The sequence below is a fragment of the Melozone crissalis genome, unplaced genomic scaffold (assembly GCF_028551555.1).
Source record: "Melozone crissalis strain CALT ecotype California unplaced genomic scaffold, PUWL_Pcris_2 ptg000081l_1, whole genome shotgun sequence".
NCBI lineage: Eukaryota > Metazoa > Chordata > Aves > Passeriformes > Passerellidae > Melozone > Melozone crissalis.
The window spans coordinates 17,194,128-17,211,576 of NW_026535858.1; the positions used below are offsets into that span (position 1 = coordinate 17,194,128).

Below are 17,449 nucleotides of genomic sequence, written 5' to 3' on the forward strand. Positions count from 1 at the left end.
TCAAAGGTCAGCAGGAACCCAGAAGTCATCGGTCAGGGTGGGTTTTGCTGGATCCTGGCCTTGTCAGCTCTATAGTCACCCCTGGCAACTTGGGCTGCTGCCTGCTTGCCTTTCCCACTGCCTGGTGCAGAAGTGGAGCATCCAGTCTCTCAGTTTCTGGAGAAAGATGCAGACATAAAGTCGGCATTTGAAATACAGTGTGAGCATTGCCATGTTCCTCTTTGTTATCCAAGTCATTTGAGAGTGAGATTACAAAAATGCTAGGTTGGCTTTGTAGAGGTCTTTTTGCTGTGTTCATCTTTAGGATGCGTTTTAAGCCTGCAAATTCCTTTTTGGTTTAGTGGCAAATGGCAACCCGGAAAGAAGCAGCAGCATACTGCCAAAATGTGCTTCTATGCTTCTGCATATAAAAGTTCACTTCTAAAAAAACTTCTGGTATGGCATTTATTTCCTTTGAGCAGATCGATTTATTTTCCCTCCCCTCCCTGTGATGTTAAAGTACATTTGGCAGTAATCAGTTTATCCTTATTAGAAGCTGTGGTAAAAGGCAGAGTTGCTGAGTCAATTCACTCCATTTACTTCCCCTATTGAGCCTTAATGTGTCCCAGTCCCCACCCCTTACAGTGAAAACAACATCAATTATAGGGCTGACAGGAGCCTGGGACTCGGTGTAAGTTGCTCCTTGGGGTTATTCATCTTGCGCCAAAAAAACTGGCACTCAGCAATATTCATCACTCCCCCCTACCTAAAATGATTGAGTAAACACTGAGGTGAATTATCAGAGGGGTAAAAAGGGGGAAAACTGAGTTTGAATATGTTGGAGGCAACTTTGGGCTCATATGGCAGGAGAAATAGAGCCATCAGCCAACATGCAAGCTCCCCACCACTGTTTAATATTGCTGCAGATGCTGGAGGGAGGTTCAGTTATCCTTACTGCTTCTCATAGCCTGACCTGCAACAGCCTTTCTATTTTGGCATCTGGGCTGGAAAAGCAGCTTCAGTCCTGGAAAAGCAGCTTCAGCACTGATGCAGCAGAGATCTGCTGGGTGCCCAACTCTCTGTCAGCACCTTAGGGAAATATATTTAAAAGACTGCTCAGTTTACAACAGTTTGATCCCATGATATTTGTATTTACTCCAAACATCCTGAATCCCCTCTGGTGGAAAATAATTCAAAGTGGGAACCTAATTTTCAAAGTTTTTTTGTGAATATGATATGGTAAAATCTTTTTCTCTAAAACAAAATAAAAAAGCATAGAATAAAACTCAGAATGTGCTTTGTTACCATTACCTCCCCTTCCTACAAAATAAAGCAAAAAAAGCATATCCAGCCAAGCAAATCCAAACATGAAAACCTCAAACTTTGTGCTAATTTAAATTTTCAAAGTAATCTTTAAAAAAGAAAGAGTCTCTGCTTTCCTTTACCCAAAAGATATAATGCAATCACGGTAAGGGAGGAGAAATTCCCTTACCATACACCTGGTTTGTTTTTACGCCCAGTGCTGCGGTTAGATGGTTGTCTAAATAAACAGAGATTAGGTGGAGGGCTTTATCTCAAAGCTGGCACTGGTTATCACACTGCTTCCTCCCACTCCCTCCCTCTGATTGTGAGTTGTATAAGAAGACTTAGCAAGCATAACTTAGAGCTGATAACCTTTGAATGTTAGTTCAAGGAAGCTGTGCCATAGTAACAACAACAAAAAGAGAAATTATGCAAACTCTGTCACAGACTATTCAAACAACTGGCAATTTGACCCTAATTCTGATTTGAAAGAAAAAGTATTTGGTAAGTTTTTTGTTTCTAGAGTTCTATTTGAATTTAGCATGATCAATAATATTAATATTTGAGCAGTAGTAATAAAAAAAATAAGAAAGAAAAGATTCCAGGAATAAACTGAAGTTTATTCTTCAAATCCTCTCTCCTTTGGGGATCTTACTTTAAAATTGCTTTAACAAAAGGAACCTGTAATGTTGCATTTGGCTAAATTGCTCCAGCCCTGCAGTTAAGGGTTGAATTGATCTTGATGTAGCCCTGGAAGAAGACAGTGTTGACATTTGTTTTTGATGGTAAATGAGATATATATATATATACACAAGCAGGGGACATAAGGAGTGGCTGGCAGGTGATGGGCAGCTTCTGGCCCTCCATGAAAGTAAACAAGAAAAGTCCTCATGGTTCTGCATGGCTGTGAAATCAAAAAACACCTTTTCTAAGTCTATCTTGGCATGCTGATGGGCAGGATGCAACACGCAAAGAGGAGGAGAAGGATCTTTGGGGTCTTTGCAATGTGCCTTCCATAAAATGAAACAAACCAGCAAACCACAACCAGGGAGAGGAAGGAGGGGGAAGGCGTCCGCGCGCTACCGCAAGGCAATGTCATCACGATGTTGGGAAGCCAGCTCACAGTGAGCGGGTGAGCGCGGGCATCTCTGCCCTTGTCGTTCGCATTACCGCAGTGCCACGCACCCAGTTACACAATGCGTAAAGGCGAGGGTTATTTCTAGGACAGATAATTGAACATTAATACTCGTTGACATTGTCGTAGGAATGATATGTCAAGCTGACAGGGCCTATGTGCTTGCATCTGCTGATCGGCTGCAGATGAAGGGGATGTTTGGCAGATTAGACCTGGGGCCTCGATGCTACCGAGCCAGGGATGATACAGCCATTAATCATGAGCTGCCATCTTGGGCTGCCTTCCCAAAAACGGTGGGTCCCTACTTTTGGGCGTGGAGGGCATGGTTCACAAAACAGCATCAACCCTCATCCATGTACGCACACCTCTGTGTGCATAAAGATTTATGTAGACGTGTAAAAAAGATTAAAGAGGAGCATCCTTGATGCTGCATACGCATGAGTGCCGCCATCGTCTGAAGAAACTGTTTTCAATCTACTAACGTGAGAATAAAAGACAGCGGAATAGATGAGAAGTTCTCCAGAAGCATTGAGAGCATGATCAAGTTTGATGAGGTGTTTCTGATTATCTCTATGTTAGGAAGTAAATGACATAAAAACGGTAGCAGAATTAGTTGTTGTTTTTTTTAATAGCATGTTTTTTGTGTCTCACTTCTTCTGGATGTCAACAGGCCTTTCAAGGCAAGGGTGCTGTAGATAAAGTAGGTAGTTGCAACCACTCTGTCCCCTTCCAGCCAAAATCCTACAAAAGGTGCCTTTCAACATAATTTTAAAAAAAATCTTCAGAAAGCAAATGCTTTTGTCACAGCATTTCTACAGCCAGACCTTGCTGCACAAGTTCAGAGGCATGAGAAGCAGATGGAAAACAATTACAGGGGCCTCTGACACTGGAGTTAGTTCTACTTTCTTAAAATAGGGCTAAACGTCATGTTTGTAATGTCTTGCGTACAGTTTGGCTCTGCATAAAATGCTACAAAATAGGGCCCTTGAGAACATCCATTATCACATTTTGGTTAACATCACAGATTTTAAAAATCCCAGTTGTAATGAAGCCATGAAATAAAGCTTTCATCTGTAAAGATCTAGTTTCTCTTTGTTATTAAAATAAAGTAAGCCATTAAACAAAATATATGCATATAATAGTAAAGTTCATAATCTCCTGTCATCAAAATAATAAATTCAACTTTTTTTTTTAATTGGAGCAGTCATCTTAGAAAGGTTCCTGTATAGAACAAGATCAAATGTGCCTGGTTGCTCTTTCTTACTTTGTAACTTGTTAGTGGTGACATTTTTTTGGTCTTTAACTAGTTTCATTTAGATCTTTCTAAAATAAACCAGTTTTGTTCAGAAAGGGGAGGGAAGCAGAGGGGGATTTTTGAGCTTGAATTGAAAAGATTTATTATATCTTGTTGCTGTTCTTGTGAATTGTTAATGGCCATCACATCAGAAATGTGCTGAAAGCAACACGCAGTCTCGGTACTTTTGCTTCCAAATATGTGGATTGTCTCTTTTATGGTAGTTTCTGTGAAGGCATCTGCATGCGTGTGGTGCTTGATGTGCTCAGATCTTGAAAGAGAACAGGCAAGAAAGGGATGCTCAGGCCAGGGATGGGGTGGGCACTGGCTGCTTACAGCTGACTCTGTTTGGGCTTTTGAAAAGCCCCTTCCAAAAACCCCTGTCCTGGCCTCATCCATTCATCATCCCATCGAAGATGCCCACCGAGGGTCTCACTTCACAAAGCTGAGGACATATCCTTTAGGCAGACCAGGCTTTGGCTATGTTCACTTAGCAGCTAAGTGCCAGCTCTAAAGTTTGGCAGGTGAAGACAGTTTTGCCATTTCAGGGCTCATCCCCAAGTGCTGGCCAATACCAGCCCCTGGGAAATGCCTCACACCATGAATATTTCCACTGAAATGCAAAGCTTGGTTCCACCAACCCTCACTGAGGGAGGATACAGTTAGGTCTTTGGAGGCTTTTGAAATGCAAGTGAAATTGGTAGAGACTTGCATTGAATTTGGGGGAAAAGATTATTTTTTATGAGGGAGTCCTTTTGGTCCAAGAAGTTTTCCAAGAGGGAAGAGCCAAGCCTTTTTAATGACATTTTTAAAAGGATGAGAATCAATGCATAGTGAATTTGTGGGCAAATATATGTGCCTTTTCCCATCTCTCACCAGATCTAAATCATACTTTTTTTGGGTGCACGTTCTTGTGCATAGAAATATCATCCTGGGAACATGTATCTGCTTTATTCTGAAATTGGTTCGCATTAGCAGACTTGTTTCTTTGCTGAGTTGGGTACATGATTCATTAGAGCAATTGTTTTTATTTGGAGACTTCTGCATTCATCACTCAGAGTTAAATTTTGAGGCCAGGCTGGTCAGAAAGTGGATTTCTGTACAGGCCTGTACTCTGAAACCAGTCAAAGGGATTTCACACAATAAATGGGTGTAGATAAATGAATTCTCTAGCCAGAAAGCAGAATTGCTTAGTCAAGTTTACTGAGTTAAAACTTGTCTGTATTGTTTATGCATGCAATTGCACTGAACTTGGGTTATTTTAGCAGAAGAGAACTCATTAGACGTAAGGAATGAAGGGAGAATTTATGAGGGACTCTTATTTTCAAGGTAAAAATAATGGAGAGTGAACTTACGGGGAGGTAAAAGCTGGGATGGATAAAATGAGAGTAGCTGAAATAGCTGGTCGAGTGCTGGAAAGTGAAGCCCAGCTCTAGCCCAGGTAAATTGCATTTGAATTTCAACCTCAGATCTGTATGCACTCTTCTTTGGCAGATGTTGAATTGATAATGCCTGTGTGTTAAAGAATTCTGATTGTTTCTTTTGCCACCTTCGCAGCTTATGAAAATGCAAGTAGCCCTGCCTAATGAATATTAATAAGAGTGATAGCTGGAAACACACAAGCCTGTGGCTCTTTGGAGCTTGGATGGGGTTAGCTGGAGGATTGTTGTGACTGGGAATTTACATGGTTTTTAAGAATAAACTTCCTGAAAGCTTTTACATTCTCCTTTAAAAGCTGATGTTTGTGCACAGTACCTGCTCATGTATGCATGGGGATTTTTCTCCCTTTCCCTTTCTAGATACATGTGAGATTAGTACTACAGATGGCATGTCCGTGTTTTGCAAAACAAGGCAGTTTATTAGATGAGAAGAGAAAGAGACCCCATCTCTTAAATTTACTTCAGTCCAAGGTTAATTGTATCAATAGCAATGGTTTGTTGTTTTTTTTTTTTATTTTGCTTGTTTATTTTTGCCTTTTCCCACACCCCATTCTCCCAGGCAGCTGTTGCAGTTATTAGCAGGGCAGGGAAATGACACTGATGAATTCTGCATCTCCAAACGTCCTAGGAGGCTTTAAAGCCCATTTCATGCAGTTAGTTAATCGGGCAGCTCGTTAGCCCATTGCTGGACCTCACACATGGCAGTCTAATAGCGGGGATAGCTGTGGAGAGGCTGGAGGATGGGAGGGCCCCAGGACCTGGCTCTTCAGCCGGAGCCCCATGGACAGGCACTGCCTGGAGCTGCTTGGAGCTCCCAGCGATGCCAAGCAGTGCCAAGCATTGCCAACGTCCCTCTGGTTTTGCCAGTGCTGTTCTCTGGCTCTGCTGGAGCAATCCTCTCCAGACCTTTGTTTACTCACTTGTAAAAATACCTATTACTAACATTTCTGCCTGTGTCATAGGTCCCATTTGATCTGCTCTTATTTCCCCAGATTCTGTTCCCAAAACTGCTAATTATGCAAAAAGCCAAGGCGCCCTTTTTAATAGCTTCCTGCTCAGTGAGAGGAAGGCAGACTTGAAAAGGAGGGTTAGTGTGGGTCAGAACTCAAAAGGCAAATAGAATCAGAGAGATATTTATTTATTATTAAAATAAACCCACAATCTTGTCTTGGTGGTAAGGACTGCTGTGATGCGTCATGGAGTGGAGTTCTTTTTCAGAGTGGTGGTTTAGGGCTGGGATACTCTTGGAGAGTTTCATGAAGGCTTAGTGAGGGGATTTTATGAAGATTCAGCAATTAAGATGCCTCTGCATTATAATTTCTGCCAAATATGTAAAAAGACTTAGTGTGTATTCACTTTACAAGTAAACTTACTCTTTCTAGAGCTTTGAAACATGAGGGAAACCCCCAGCTTCAAAACAGAAACACATGTATGCACTGCATTTCCCTTTTTGCAAAAGGCCTATTCTTTCCCTTCTCCTGTCATGACAAAAAGGCTTAATTTTTTTTAGCCAGCATAAGGGAAGAGGGAAGAGGGGGAGTGTCATTAAAATGCAGTTCTTTCAATTACGTCCCGTTATTTGTCATCTTTATTGCTTTTCTATAGTTTTCATTGCACCTTTAATAGCACGCCTGGTCAGAAAAGGTGAGCTGGAATGTGAACGCACTTGGCTGTGCTGCCGTCAGTGCCTGGGAGCTGTGCTCGAATCCCAGTCCCTGTAGATTTTAATGTCCCTGCAGACTGCTGGCAGCCTGCTTCCAGCTGTGGCAGGCATGATGCAGTGAATTGCTTTTCAATGTTCTTTACTCAAATAGGCAGTAATTACAAGCTTAAAGAGGTTTAGTGGTCCAGTAAACTACATAATCACCCCTGAATTAGCCTGGGCTCATCAGTTGCAGTCCAGCAACCTCAAGACTGCTGTTTGTATGCAGGCTTTATCACGTAGCAACCTGAGCAGCAGGTGTGGAACAGCAAGAATCCCCCATAAACACAACTGTCTACTGGGGACAATGATCTCTAATGAGATGAGGCTACAGCATCACTGTAATTTAAGTGGGAAAATTAACGCCAGAGAATGTGCACTACTTCCAAGAGTCTCTGCTTCTTCAGAGAACAGCAGTGTTTTCCTGGCTTGTTTTTTTTTTTTTTTTATTTTCCCTCCCTCTTTCTTTTTTTTTTCCTCCCAGATCTTTAAATGCATCTTTCTCTGGTTTTTTTTTTTTTTCATGAAGAACACATTGTGGTTTTGCTTATAAGCTGAGTGGTCTTTATTCTTTTACAAGGATATGTTGTGAATATTTAATGGTGGACAGGGCATCTGTTCAAGGACTTTCCATGCCAACAAAGCAGCATTGCAAAATAGCAGCTTTATCTTTTCATTTCCTTCCTCAGTGGTAGTTTTCTTTTTTGTTTGTTTTGTTTTCAAATAGAAAATGTAAAATAGAATGTAACCCTCCTCATCTTGGTGCTGAACCATTGGCACCTTGATGTGTTGGTTGCCTTGAACTCTCTTTGTATGATGGCTTGGCCCCTTCATGAAAAAGGGAGTTCAAGCTCCTGGCAGGAGGCAGTTTGCTTGGTGGCTGGTCCTTAAGGGTGCAACCACCTTGAGAAACCTGCTTAGAGCTCCTGCTCCATCCAAAATCCTTAGGTTTATATTAGGGATCTGGCTGAATACAGCAACCCTCCATAAACCTGATCACACAGGTGTGTAGAGTAGGGGATGGAGGCATAGGGCAGTGTTTTTATCCCTCACTTACAGAGGGAGCTCCAGATATATGGAGGACAGCCTGGGAAAAAGAGGAAAAAGCACAAATAAAAGCTTTCAGCTTAACTCTATGGGATTACAGCTGCTGGCACTGGCATTTCCCAGAGATTGTAGAGTTATTTCCGAGCCCACCTGTTTAGAAAGTCATTTGAGGTAGATAAGGACACTGACTTATTGCTGAGAAAAGGCTTCTGGTTAGGAGATATTTACCTGGGCTAATCTGTCTTAGGCTGGCTCTAAAAACAACAGCAGTGTTTTTACAGAGTTATCAGGTAGTCGGTATTTCCTTTGGCGTGCCGGTGATATTTCTTCTTCCTTCCCAAAAGCTGCTCACCTAGGGAAGGCTGGGGTTTGCCTTCCTGCCTTTTCACAGCTGTCTGATAAAGATGTTGGCTTAACTGAAAAGCTGGGTTTCAAGGCTGTGAATTTTAGCTCTAAGGCGGTTGCAATCAGATGATGCATTTCCTCAGTTCCTTTGGTGTTGCTTGGCTGTAGTGTTTCATAGTTTTGGCTGTGTGCTGCATTTCGAGGTGAATTTTGCTAATCTTTTGGACGCAATTTTTCTTTTAATTTCCCTGTCCTTGGTTAGTTTTCGTCTGTGAAAGAAAAACAGTAAATAACAATAATAAAAAAAAATGGCAGAGGATGCAAAAGCGCATCACTCAGATGACTTTAGCGAAAATAGTCTTGGTCCTGGAATAAAAAATCCCTTCTTAAGTGTATTAAGCAAAGTTAATGTGTATGTGCAAGCTGTGTGTGTGTGTGTATGTGAATGTTTCTGTGTGCACATACATACAGGCACCAAAGGAATGTTTAACATGGGAAAAGCTCCACTCAATTACCCAGGTATGGTGTGGGAGTGTCTGCATAGGCTCAGCTTGAACTGAAAACCAGTAGGAGCCAGAGTAAACTCCAAACACTGAGGTCTATCAGAGTGTCTCCAAAAGGAAATAGCAGAAGCACCATTGCTTGGACTAGCTAAAGCGCAACTGGAAAAGGCAGTGGGTAATAATATATGCTATGGAAGGAATAATATTGTAGCAGCCAGGAGATGGATTAGATGAGTTAAAAGGTTTTTCCATTTTCTGACTTCTGTAATATCCTGTGCAAGGGATGATCTGAACTTTTTTTCCTTAATGAGTGCTCACATTATGAGTAATTTGATGGGGCCACCAGAGAAGTATTGGCAGCGCATCCTAAGCCATACCATGTCTCTCCATCAGCCTTGGAAAGGATATTTATGTTAGTGAGTGCCAAAACTTGTTCACAGACAACTCTTGCAAGAAAATTATTTACAAAAGGGCAAATGGGAAAAAAGGAGAAGCTTTTTTTTTCCCCCCAGCATAACTTCTTCATTAAAAAGGGTTGCTGTTGCCAGTACCTCTTTTCCCTCCTTGTAAGCCCCCACAAAGGAAATGTCTCCTCCCCTCCTCTGCCTGCAAACCACCCCAACTGCTGTTTAATCAGGTTAGCTGTGAACACACATTCATATTTTGAAATTTCTGGTGTATTTACACCCTGCACTTGCCTTAGGAGAGTCAGGTTCCGCCTCCTTTCCTCACCTTTTATTTTTTGGCAAGGTTTCCAAAGCAGCCTGCAAACCCTTTTGTAGGGGCAGCAATAGGCAGTGTCTCAGAGCCCATCTCATAGGGATGGGCTGATGCTAAAGCCTAAAGCAGCAGCTTACTGGCCTTGCTGTAGGGGTGCAGGCGAGTCAAAGCAATGCAGCATCTAGTCACACTGCATATTTTGGTGCATTTTTGACTTTAGAAGACCAAGCTCATCTGTTGATTTTGTGTTCATAGTTTGCAGTTCAGTAACTCTGGCAGCACCAGGATTTATTAAAAGTAATGTTACGAGAAAGGCCTTACCGCAGGGATATTAAACTATTACAATAAGTTGAGGAAATATTTTCTTTTGAAGGAGGAAAAAGTGGGCTTTGTCTGCAGCATGGCCGTGTCATACGGACTATGTTTTCTTGCTGTGCTGAAAAAGCAACGAGGAGCTTGAAATGCTGAAGCCAGCTCACAGTTCAGTAGCATTATCAGGCTGACTCACTGCTCTCAGCCAAGGAAAAGACTGTGCAAACTTTGCACAGGCTTTTTTTCCTCCCAGCCTCAGAGATGCATTTCTAATAAAACAACTTCCTTCTCAGTGTTTTAGTATTTCCTCCAATGTGCAAACCAATCCCACGGGATAAACAGGATCAAGTTTGCAGCTTCCGAGTTGAATTTTTTTCTTCTCCCCCCTCCCTACCAGGTCACCTCAACTTGGCAACTTTTTACAGCCTTGCCTGAATATAAAGCAGGTCACAGGGATGGTCTATAAACCTATTCAGGCAGCCTGCAAAATAGGCAAGGGGGCTCCACGCGTTCTCTTTGTCGCTCCCTCTCAACATGCCGGTGGCCGGTGAAGAAAGGAGGTTGCAATCTTATGACTTTATGGATAGTGATCCAACCATTTTTTGGCTACATTTTGAGTGCAGAAACCCCCATTATTCTTTAGGAGGCCAGAATGTGTGAGGATCTAGGACTCGACTGCTATAAATTCAGGCTCTGTTCTTAGACTACACCATGCACTGCTTTTGTAATGCAAATGGAAGGCACAAAGTGTCCCTTTGATAATGTGCAGTCAGGAGACAAAAAAAGCATTCACTGCAACAGTAAAACTAATTCATAAAGCTGAGAGACAATAGGAAAGCATTATGGATATTAAAAAAAAATAGTAATTTCTCGTAGATCAACTTGATCATTAATGTAAACAGTTCAAATGCAAAAAAAAAGGAGGTTGGGGAAGGGAAGAGACCCGAATGGCTGTGCAGCCACCTTAGCCAACCCTGGACAAGTTTAAGTAAAGCAAGAATTTAGAGTTCAGCATAAAGTCAATGTACAGTTTGTCACTGGAGGGCTGATCCTTGGACTTTATTCTGGATACTGAATTAGGCTGGGTTTCTCTTCAGAAACAAGAAAATCACAGTGTTGGGATTTTTTTTTTCTTTTTTATTTTGATGTTAGAAAACAGTCAATAAACACTCCTGGGGCATAAATTTTAAGGGGGTGATTTCTCTTCATCACCTCCCAGAGTTTAGCTCAAGGTCGCTCACCTTGGTGCGCTGCACTGGGCTCCGGAGAAGGCAGAGGGCTGGAGGAAGGGGATAAAGGGGCTCCGAAATGGCTCTCCCGGCACGGCTCGGCCAAGCCACGGCTCTGCCACGATCAGGGCAGCGCTGGATGGCGGCCACAGGCTCCTCCTAGCAGGACATGCCGCCTTTCTCTCGGGATTGCTGCTGCCTCGCTGCTCTAGCAGAGCTGCTTGGCAGCCGTGGGTGCTGAGCCGGTTCGGTGCCGTGAGGAATTAGTAATCTGAGGGGTGAGAAGGGCAGGATTATTTTCCCATTTTTCCGGCACCATTATGATGCACTGCTGTCGCAGAGGAGGAGGGGAGGGAGTGCTGTCGATGCCGGGTTACAGATAAGATAAAGTCTATCGCTGTCCTGGCATCCTGCATTTGCTGCCTGGGGTAGAAAATTTGAGGAGTACGTTTGGACAAGGTGTAACATTAAGAGACAACCTTGGATGCTTTCCATCTGTACCTAATGGAGACTTTACCCACCATCTGTAGTCAAAGGTGATTAAAAACAAAATCTTACTGTTTCTTTTGCTGAAAATGCTCTCAAGCTGCATTAAAAAATGGGCTTTTACTAAGGCTACTGCTCGCTAAATACCATTCATAAAACAGTGATGAGAAAATATGATGGAAAGTTAAATTTTTCTCTCTGTCACTTTGATTTCTTTGTTACTGCTAAAATGACTGCTCTGACTCATATTTTGCATAGTTATTTTTACCTTTTCAAATGTTCCTTAACTGTTCATATTACCCTGGGCAAATCCCCCAGGGATAATTTTCATTTGCATGCAGACTTTGATGGTGTTATTAAGCAATCACTTTCTGTACTAAGTCATTATTAAAAGTAATACCACAGAGCCTCAAAAACACATTAATGGTGCCAAACAATCCACATTTCAGTGCTAGATTTATGGAAAGGGAAAAGCACAAGGTCTCATATCATTCAGTGGATGCTGCTCTGTAGCTCTGTAGCAGCAGCAGGCTTGATCAGAAAATATCACAGCCAAATTCAGAGCCCTTATCTGTTGTCAGCCTTATTTTTTAAATGCCCTTTTTTGGTTTTGGTTTGTTTTTTTTTTTTTTTTTTTTTTTTTTAACCTGCCTGCTTTCTACTTCTTTTTCCCCTTGGATTTACCTTTTTCCTCTGGCCTTGGCAGGAAAGCCTGTCTGCAGTCTTCCAGTATACACAAGCTGGGCTGGTTCTGGGAAGGAGGGTCAGCCTTCCCCTCTGTAATCACTGTTTTATGGCCTTCACTGGAGGTGTTAATGCAGATCAAATGGAAAACAGTCCAGCATGAGCGTTACAGCTTCTCATGCTGCCCTGCATACGGTCCCAATCGTTAATTCTTATTATAAGACCTAAAGGTAATTCTGTTTGCTCTCCTAATGCATTGCAGCTCTCCCGGTGGTCCAGTGTCTCTTTTCTCCAATTCCCATCTTGATCAATTGTTTGCAAATAATTAAGCTTTTAAGAGATAATGGTAGGAGCTAATGTACACAACAAAGTAAAGGTCTCAAGTCACTGTTTATTGAACAGTTTGCCTTGATATCCCAAAGTGATCCAGAGTAATAGGTGGACTTGTCAACTGGAGTCACTGCAGTGGTTTTAGTAATTCTTCCTTATATATTTATATGTTTAGTAAAATTATGGAATATCTCAAGTTGGACAGGACCCATAAAGGACCAAATCCAACTTAATCCTCTTCACACAACTACCTTAAACTTAACCATTTGACTAAGATGTATTTTATACATATTCATACAAATATAATATTATCTATACACACAATATATATATATATCCATATCTATGTGCATTTGTCTATATTCCTTCAAACAGCCATTATTAGAAAGTTTTCAGAAGACAGTAGTCATTCTTGTGTGGGTGGGGTAAAGACCAACAGCGACAGTTTTGATTGAATTTCCTATTCCTTCATAAAATGGCAGTTCTCAGGGTTTCCCTCTTTCTCTCTGTTGCAATGTGATGTCTGCCTTTGCCTGTAGCACAGGCCTTCCAAGCCCTGTGGGTGGGAATGCAACAAGGCTTTGAATGTTTTTATAGCAACCTAGCCTGTGGCATGCTGATTCTTTGTCAAGTCATTTCTATTATTTTATTTTATTTTTAGTCTACAAAGGAACAACTCGTATGAAAGCTTATATAATAATGTTGCTTAGTGTTTAAGATTACTTTAAACCACACCGAATCATAGTTAAAAAGCCTGCCGCATTGTGACCCTTTAGCTAAGAGGGATTAGCTGTGTGAAATCCCAGGCTGTCATGTGATTATGGCAATTACAGATTTATCATGAAATTAAAAGTTTATGCTGTACGAGGGTATGCAAAAAAAATCAATGACCTTAGACATACCACAATTTGAGGAATTTGTAGTTTGGGAGTTTTAAAGTAATTATTTTTACAGTGACAATATTATTTTGATGGCTAATTTTATCCAGTCTTGTCTATTAAAAAAAAAATGTCCAGAACAATTGAAAATTGCTTAATGGAGACAGACTTCTCAATTCCAATAGCTAGAGGCTGTCTAGTAATTATTGCTTGCTGCATGAAATTAGACACAGTTTGTTCAATTACTTAAAATTAGATCACATGTAAGGTGGCAAAGCAAAATAAGAAAAAAAAAAAAGAATAATTCTGTCCTCGCTTGATAGCAAAGTAATGAAATGAGAAGTAAACTGTAAAGATGAAAATGTTACAAATCATCTCTGTAGGATTTGGAGTTTTTTCATTGAAGGGAAGAAAAATGTTGTGTTCAGATAGATGGACATGAGTATGACTGTTGGGGATGAATGTGTGTAGAAGGCAGACGGTAAAATACATGCTGCATTTTTGCATGTGTAAAATGCAAATTGCCCATAAAAAGAAGACACTTCTTTCCCTCTGTTTTTTACTTTACAATTCTGGACCTGTTTCATGTACACACAGAAAATACAAGGGATGATCTACAGGTGTGCACGTCATCTGTGAGCTTCCTGCCAAGAGAACAGTACTTTTAAAATAATTGAAAATTCCTCAACATTTTTGAGTGAAAAAAGATAAAAAGTCTCTTTTGGGGCTGATGGCCATGGTGGTGGGCTTTGAAATTGATATATTGAGTTAAGAGAAGTTGCTGAAATTGCAAGAAAAATTCCTCTGTGGTAATGTGAAGTGATACTTGCATGTAACATAGCCATGAGAAGTCAGACTATGCTGTTTACAAAAATATGTAAAATCTGCCAAATAGCTATAATACCAATAAGATTGTGGGATTTTATGAGGTTTTAAATTCTTAAGCTCTGCAAAGTTTCAGTTTCAGTTTCATGTAATATTACACTGAAGAATATATCCAGAGAATAAGGGAATTTTTGGGGGAAAAAAATGGATGAATGTGTAACAGTAAATACTTTGTGACTATCAGCTGCTAAATAGTGTTGGGATAAGACTAACCAGTTACATCAAATGACCTTTATTGAAGTGCTACTAAGCACCTTGCAGCTGTCCAGGTCTGAATTAGATATGTACTGAGACCTGGGCATCCAGGTTAGGAGCTGAACCAGTTCCTTGAAACAGGGCTTCTCCTTGAAACTGTTACATTTGCAGTGTTTGGCCATTCTCTTTTGTGGCAGTGACATTTTTGCATAGATGGGAAGGACAGAAATGATATTTCTACATTTCAGACTTGGTTGTGGTTTTTGCTGTTGATTTATTAAGCAATCTGTATTCATGCAGAAGCAAATTTTCTGAGAAAGCAAATCAAGTTCTCACAAGAAACTTATGATTGAATTTTAACATTATCTTCAATTAAAGGAGTATTTATTTTCTGTCTCTTAGGATTAGCTCAGCACAGCTATGCTAATGTCAGGCAAAAATGTGCTGATTGTTGACCTTGCATTGGCCTGTGTTCAAAACACAGGCATTTGTTTATGTTCAGGATGCTGATCTTATTTGCAAATTATTTTGGGACACTGGCAAGTTTTGCCTTCACTATCTCAGAAAACATCAGTGTGTTTTAGTTTTACAGAGAAGCTCTTTATCACATTCTTTGTTGTTCAGTTAAAAACAGAGAAAAGAGAAAAAAATAGATTATTTGACTCTAATCGGTCATTTGAGACAAGTACAAAAATTTTTCAGCTAATGCAACAAATATCCTTCTCAAGTATCAAGGTACTGTCAGTATCCTAAGCAGTTATTTCTCCACTTCACTAATCTTTATAATTAGCTTGTCTTTTACTGCCATTAATTAAGTGATGTAGTAGCCCATTAATAATTATAAAAGAGTGACACACCTCAGCATTTTCACCTTTCAATAATAGATGTCACACTTCTGTTTTGGTTTGGTTTGTATTTTTTTAAATTTAAAATAAAAGGTAGGCAAAAAAAAGCACATTGTTTTAAATGTTTGTATTTATTTTGGTGTCTTGTAGCACCCTTACCCTTCAGAAGAGCAGAAAAAGCAGTTGGCACAAGACACAGGGCTCACTATACTTCAAGTGAACAATTGGTAAGTAATTTTCCTTAGTGTTTCTGTCTGGCTATTCCTTTGGGGACACATCTTGCCCTTGTTGTTTCCCTCCCCAAAAGTTTATTGATACAAAAGGGATATAACCAGGTGAGTGGTTTTAGGTGTAGAGGGTATGAGGTTTGCTACTGTATTTTATTTTCCCATCATTTGGGTAGATCTCAATGTATTCATATCTGATACCAGTCCTTTTTCTGGCTGAGTTTATCTGTTTTTCAATAGGAAGGCACATCCATTTGCAGGACATTGGTCTTGGAAGAAGTTGAGATGTCAGGGGCAAAACAGGAACAATTGGTCCCATTTCTGCTGAGCATATTGTTATTTGGGGTTGCTGTCATGATTTTTATAGTGTAGTTAGAGAGGTTTTTCATTTTGACTGACATGCTTGAATCTCTTTATCAGTTTGTTTTCAAAATCCAATTTATGGATAAACTTTTAAATCTGGTTCTTTGCTGCGGAACTACAGTGTGGAGCAACTTTATTTATTTGTTCCAGCTAAGGGTTGGTGGAGCCCCTGCTCTGTTATATAGTAGTGATTCATTTGAAGGAAGTCAGGATCTGTGCTTGTTCTGCAGTGGATTTTGGGTTGCTAACTGCTCAGGGTGTGGGGAAGGCAACCAGTGAAAATTACCCGTGATTTAAGTATCATGCGGCAGCAAACCTCTTTTAAAAAAAGTTTGATTTATTACCCTTTGATACTGCATCAAAATGTGGGTTCCTCCCACTATCCCAGAACAAGTGTCATACTTGAAGTGTACTGCAATCTAATACCTTGTAAAACTAGGTGTATCTAATTAATTGTCCTAATATATTTAGATTAGTGTTTATGATGGGAAACCTTATCCTCTTTGAAGTAATACCCAGAAAATGGTCAAGGCAAACAGCAAGCCTGCTGGGGAAAAGCGAGGGAGGAATGCCAGTTTGCAGACAAAAGTTGGTTGTTTTTTTTTCCTGTTCAATAAGTGTCAGAGATTAATATTACTGAAGCTCTGATTACATGGCCTAATCCATTTTAGTGAATAAATTTGGTCTTGATGTCCATTGCACCTACATTAACAAACCCTCCTCTCTTAGAGAGCATAGGAGCCTATGGGAGAGATTTCAGATATATTAAACTCCATTACAGAAAATGTAATTTCTGTCAATATAATCCCATGTATTCTTCAATTTAGTACTTTAGAGATAACAAGCTACTTACAATATATTTGCCTTTGGAGGATTAATTTACAAAGTGCACTATCTGGGAGACGCAGGCGGGCTCACATAAGCATAGCTTGTAAGGGTTATCAATTTCTGTGACCCCACAGCAGCCCTGGGAGATCAATTTTTGAAGCCCTTTAAGATGCTGAATAAAGGAAAATACCAAATACTTAGTATATATGAAGTATGTTTCAAACATACTTAATTTAAAATGGAGGAATAAAAGGCATAAAACATAAAATTTACGTGTTACAAGGTAGTGCAACCCACAGTATTTTGGCTCAGCCAGAAGAAATTGGTGTTTACTTCAACTTTACATTTTCCAGCCTCTATCCAGGTGTTACCCTAGTTTGTAGGGTTGTCCTTCAGTTTCAGTCTCAGAGGGTGCTTTGGGCCACTGAGAAGCTGTGGGTACTCATCAGGGTCTTGTTTAACGATGGGATGGAGAACGGGTGTGTTGCTCCTGTGGGGTCTGGGAGTACAGGATTCAACATGGACAAATGCGTCAGTTTGGGATGGCCCATCAAAAGAAATCTTTCAAGATGATGAACATAGGATGATTCAACTAAAGGTGGTGAAATTTCTCCAGAGTGACCTTCAGTAGGTTTTCTTTCAGTTTTTTTCCAGTACCAGTCTTTCTTCGAATATGAGGACTTTTTACTTTGGCTTTGTGTTCTTGTAAGTTCCTTATGTG

The 17,449-nt window shown here is 40.5% G+C and overlaps 1 protein-coding gene across 3 annotated transcripts in view; it reads left to right on the forward strand.

Annotated features, from left to right (window-relative positions):
• MEIS1 (Meis homeobox 1) overlaps positions 1-17,449 on the forward strand; it is a 107,085-nt gene that overhangs the window by 68,835 nt on the left and 20,801 nt on the right. For all 3 annotated transcript variants that reach the window (XM_054290243.1, XM_054290245.1, XM_054290242.1), the window contains exon 9: positions 15,461-15,537. In XM_054290243.1, coding sequence (XP_054146218.1) covers positions 15,461-15,537 — 77 coding nt within the window. The remainder of the gene's footprint in view (positions 1-15,460; positions 15,538-17,449) is intronic.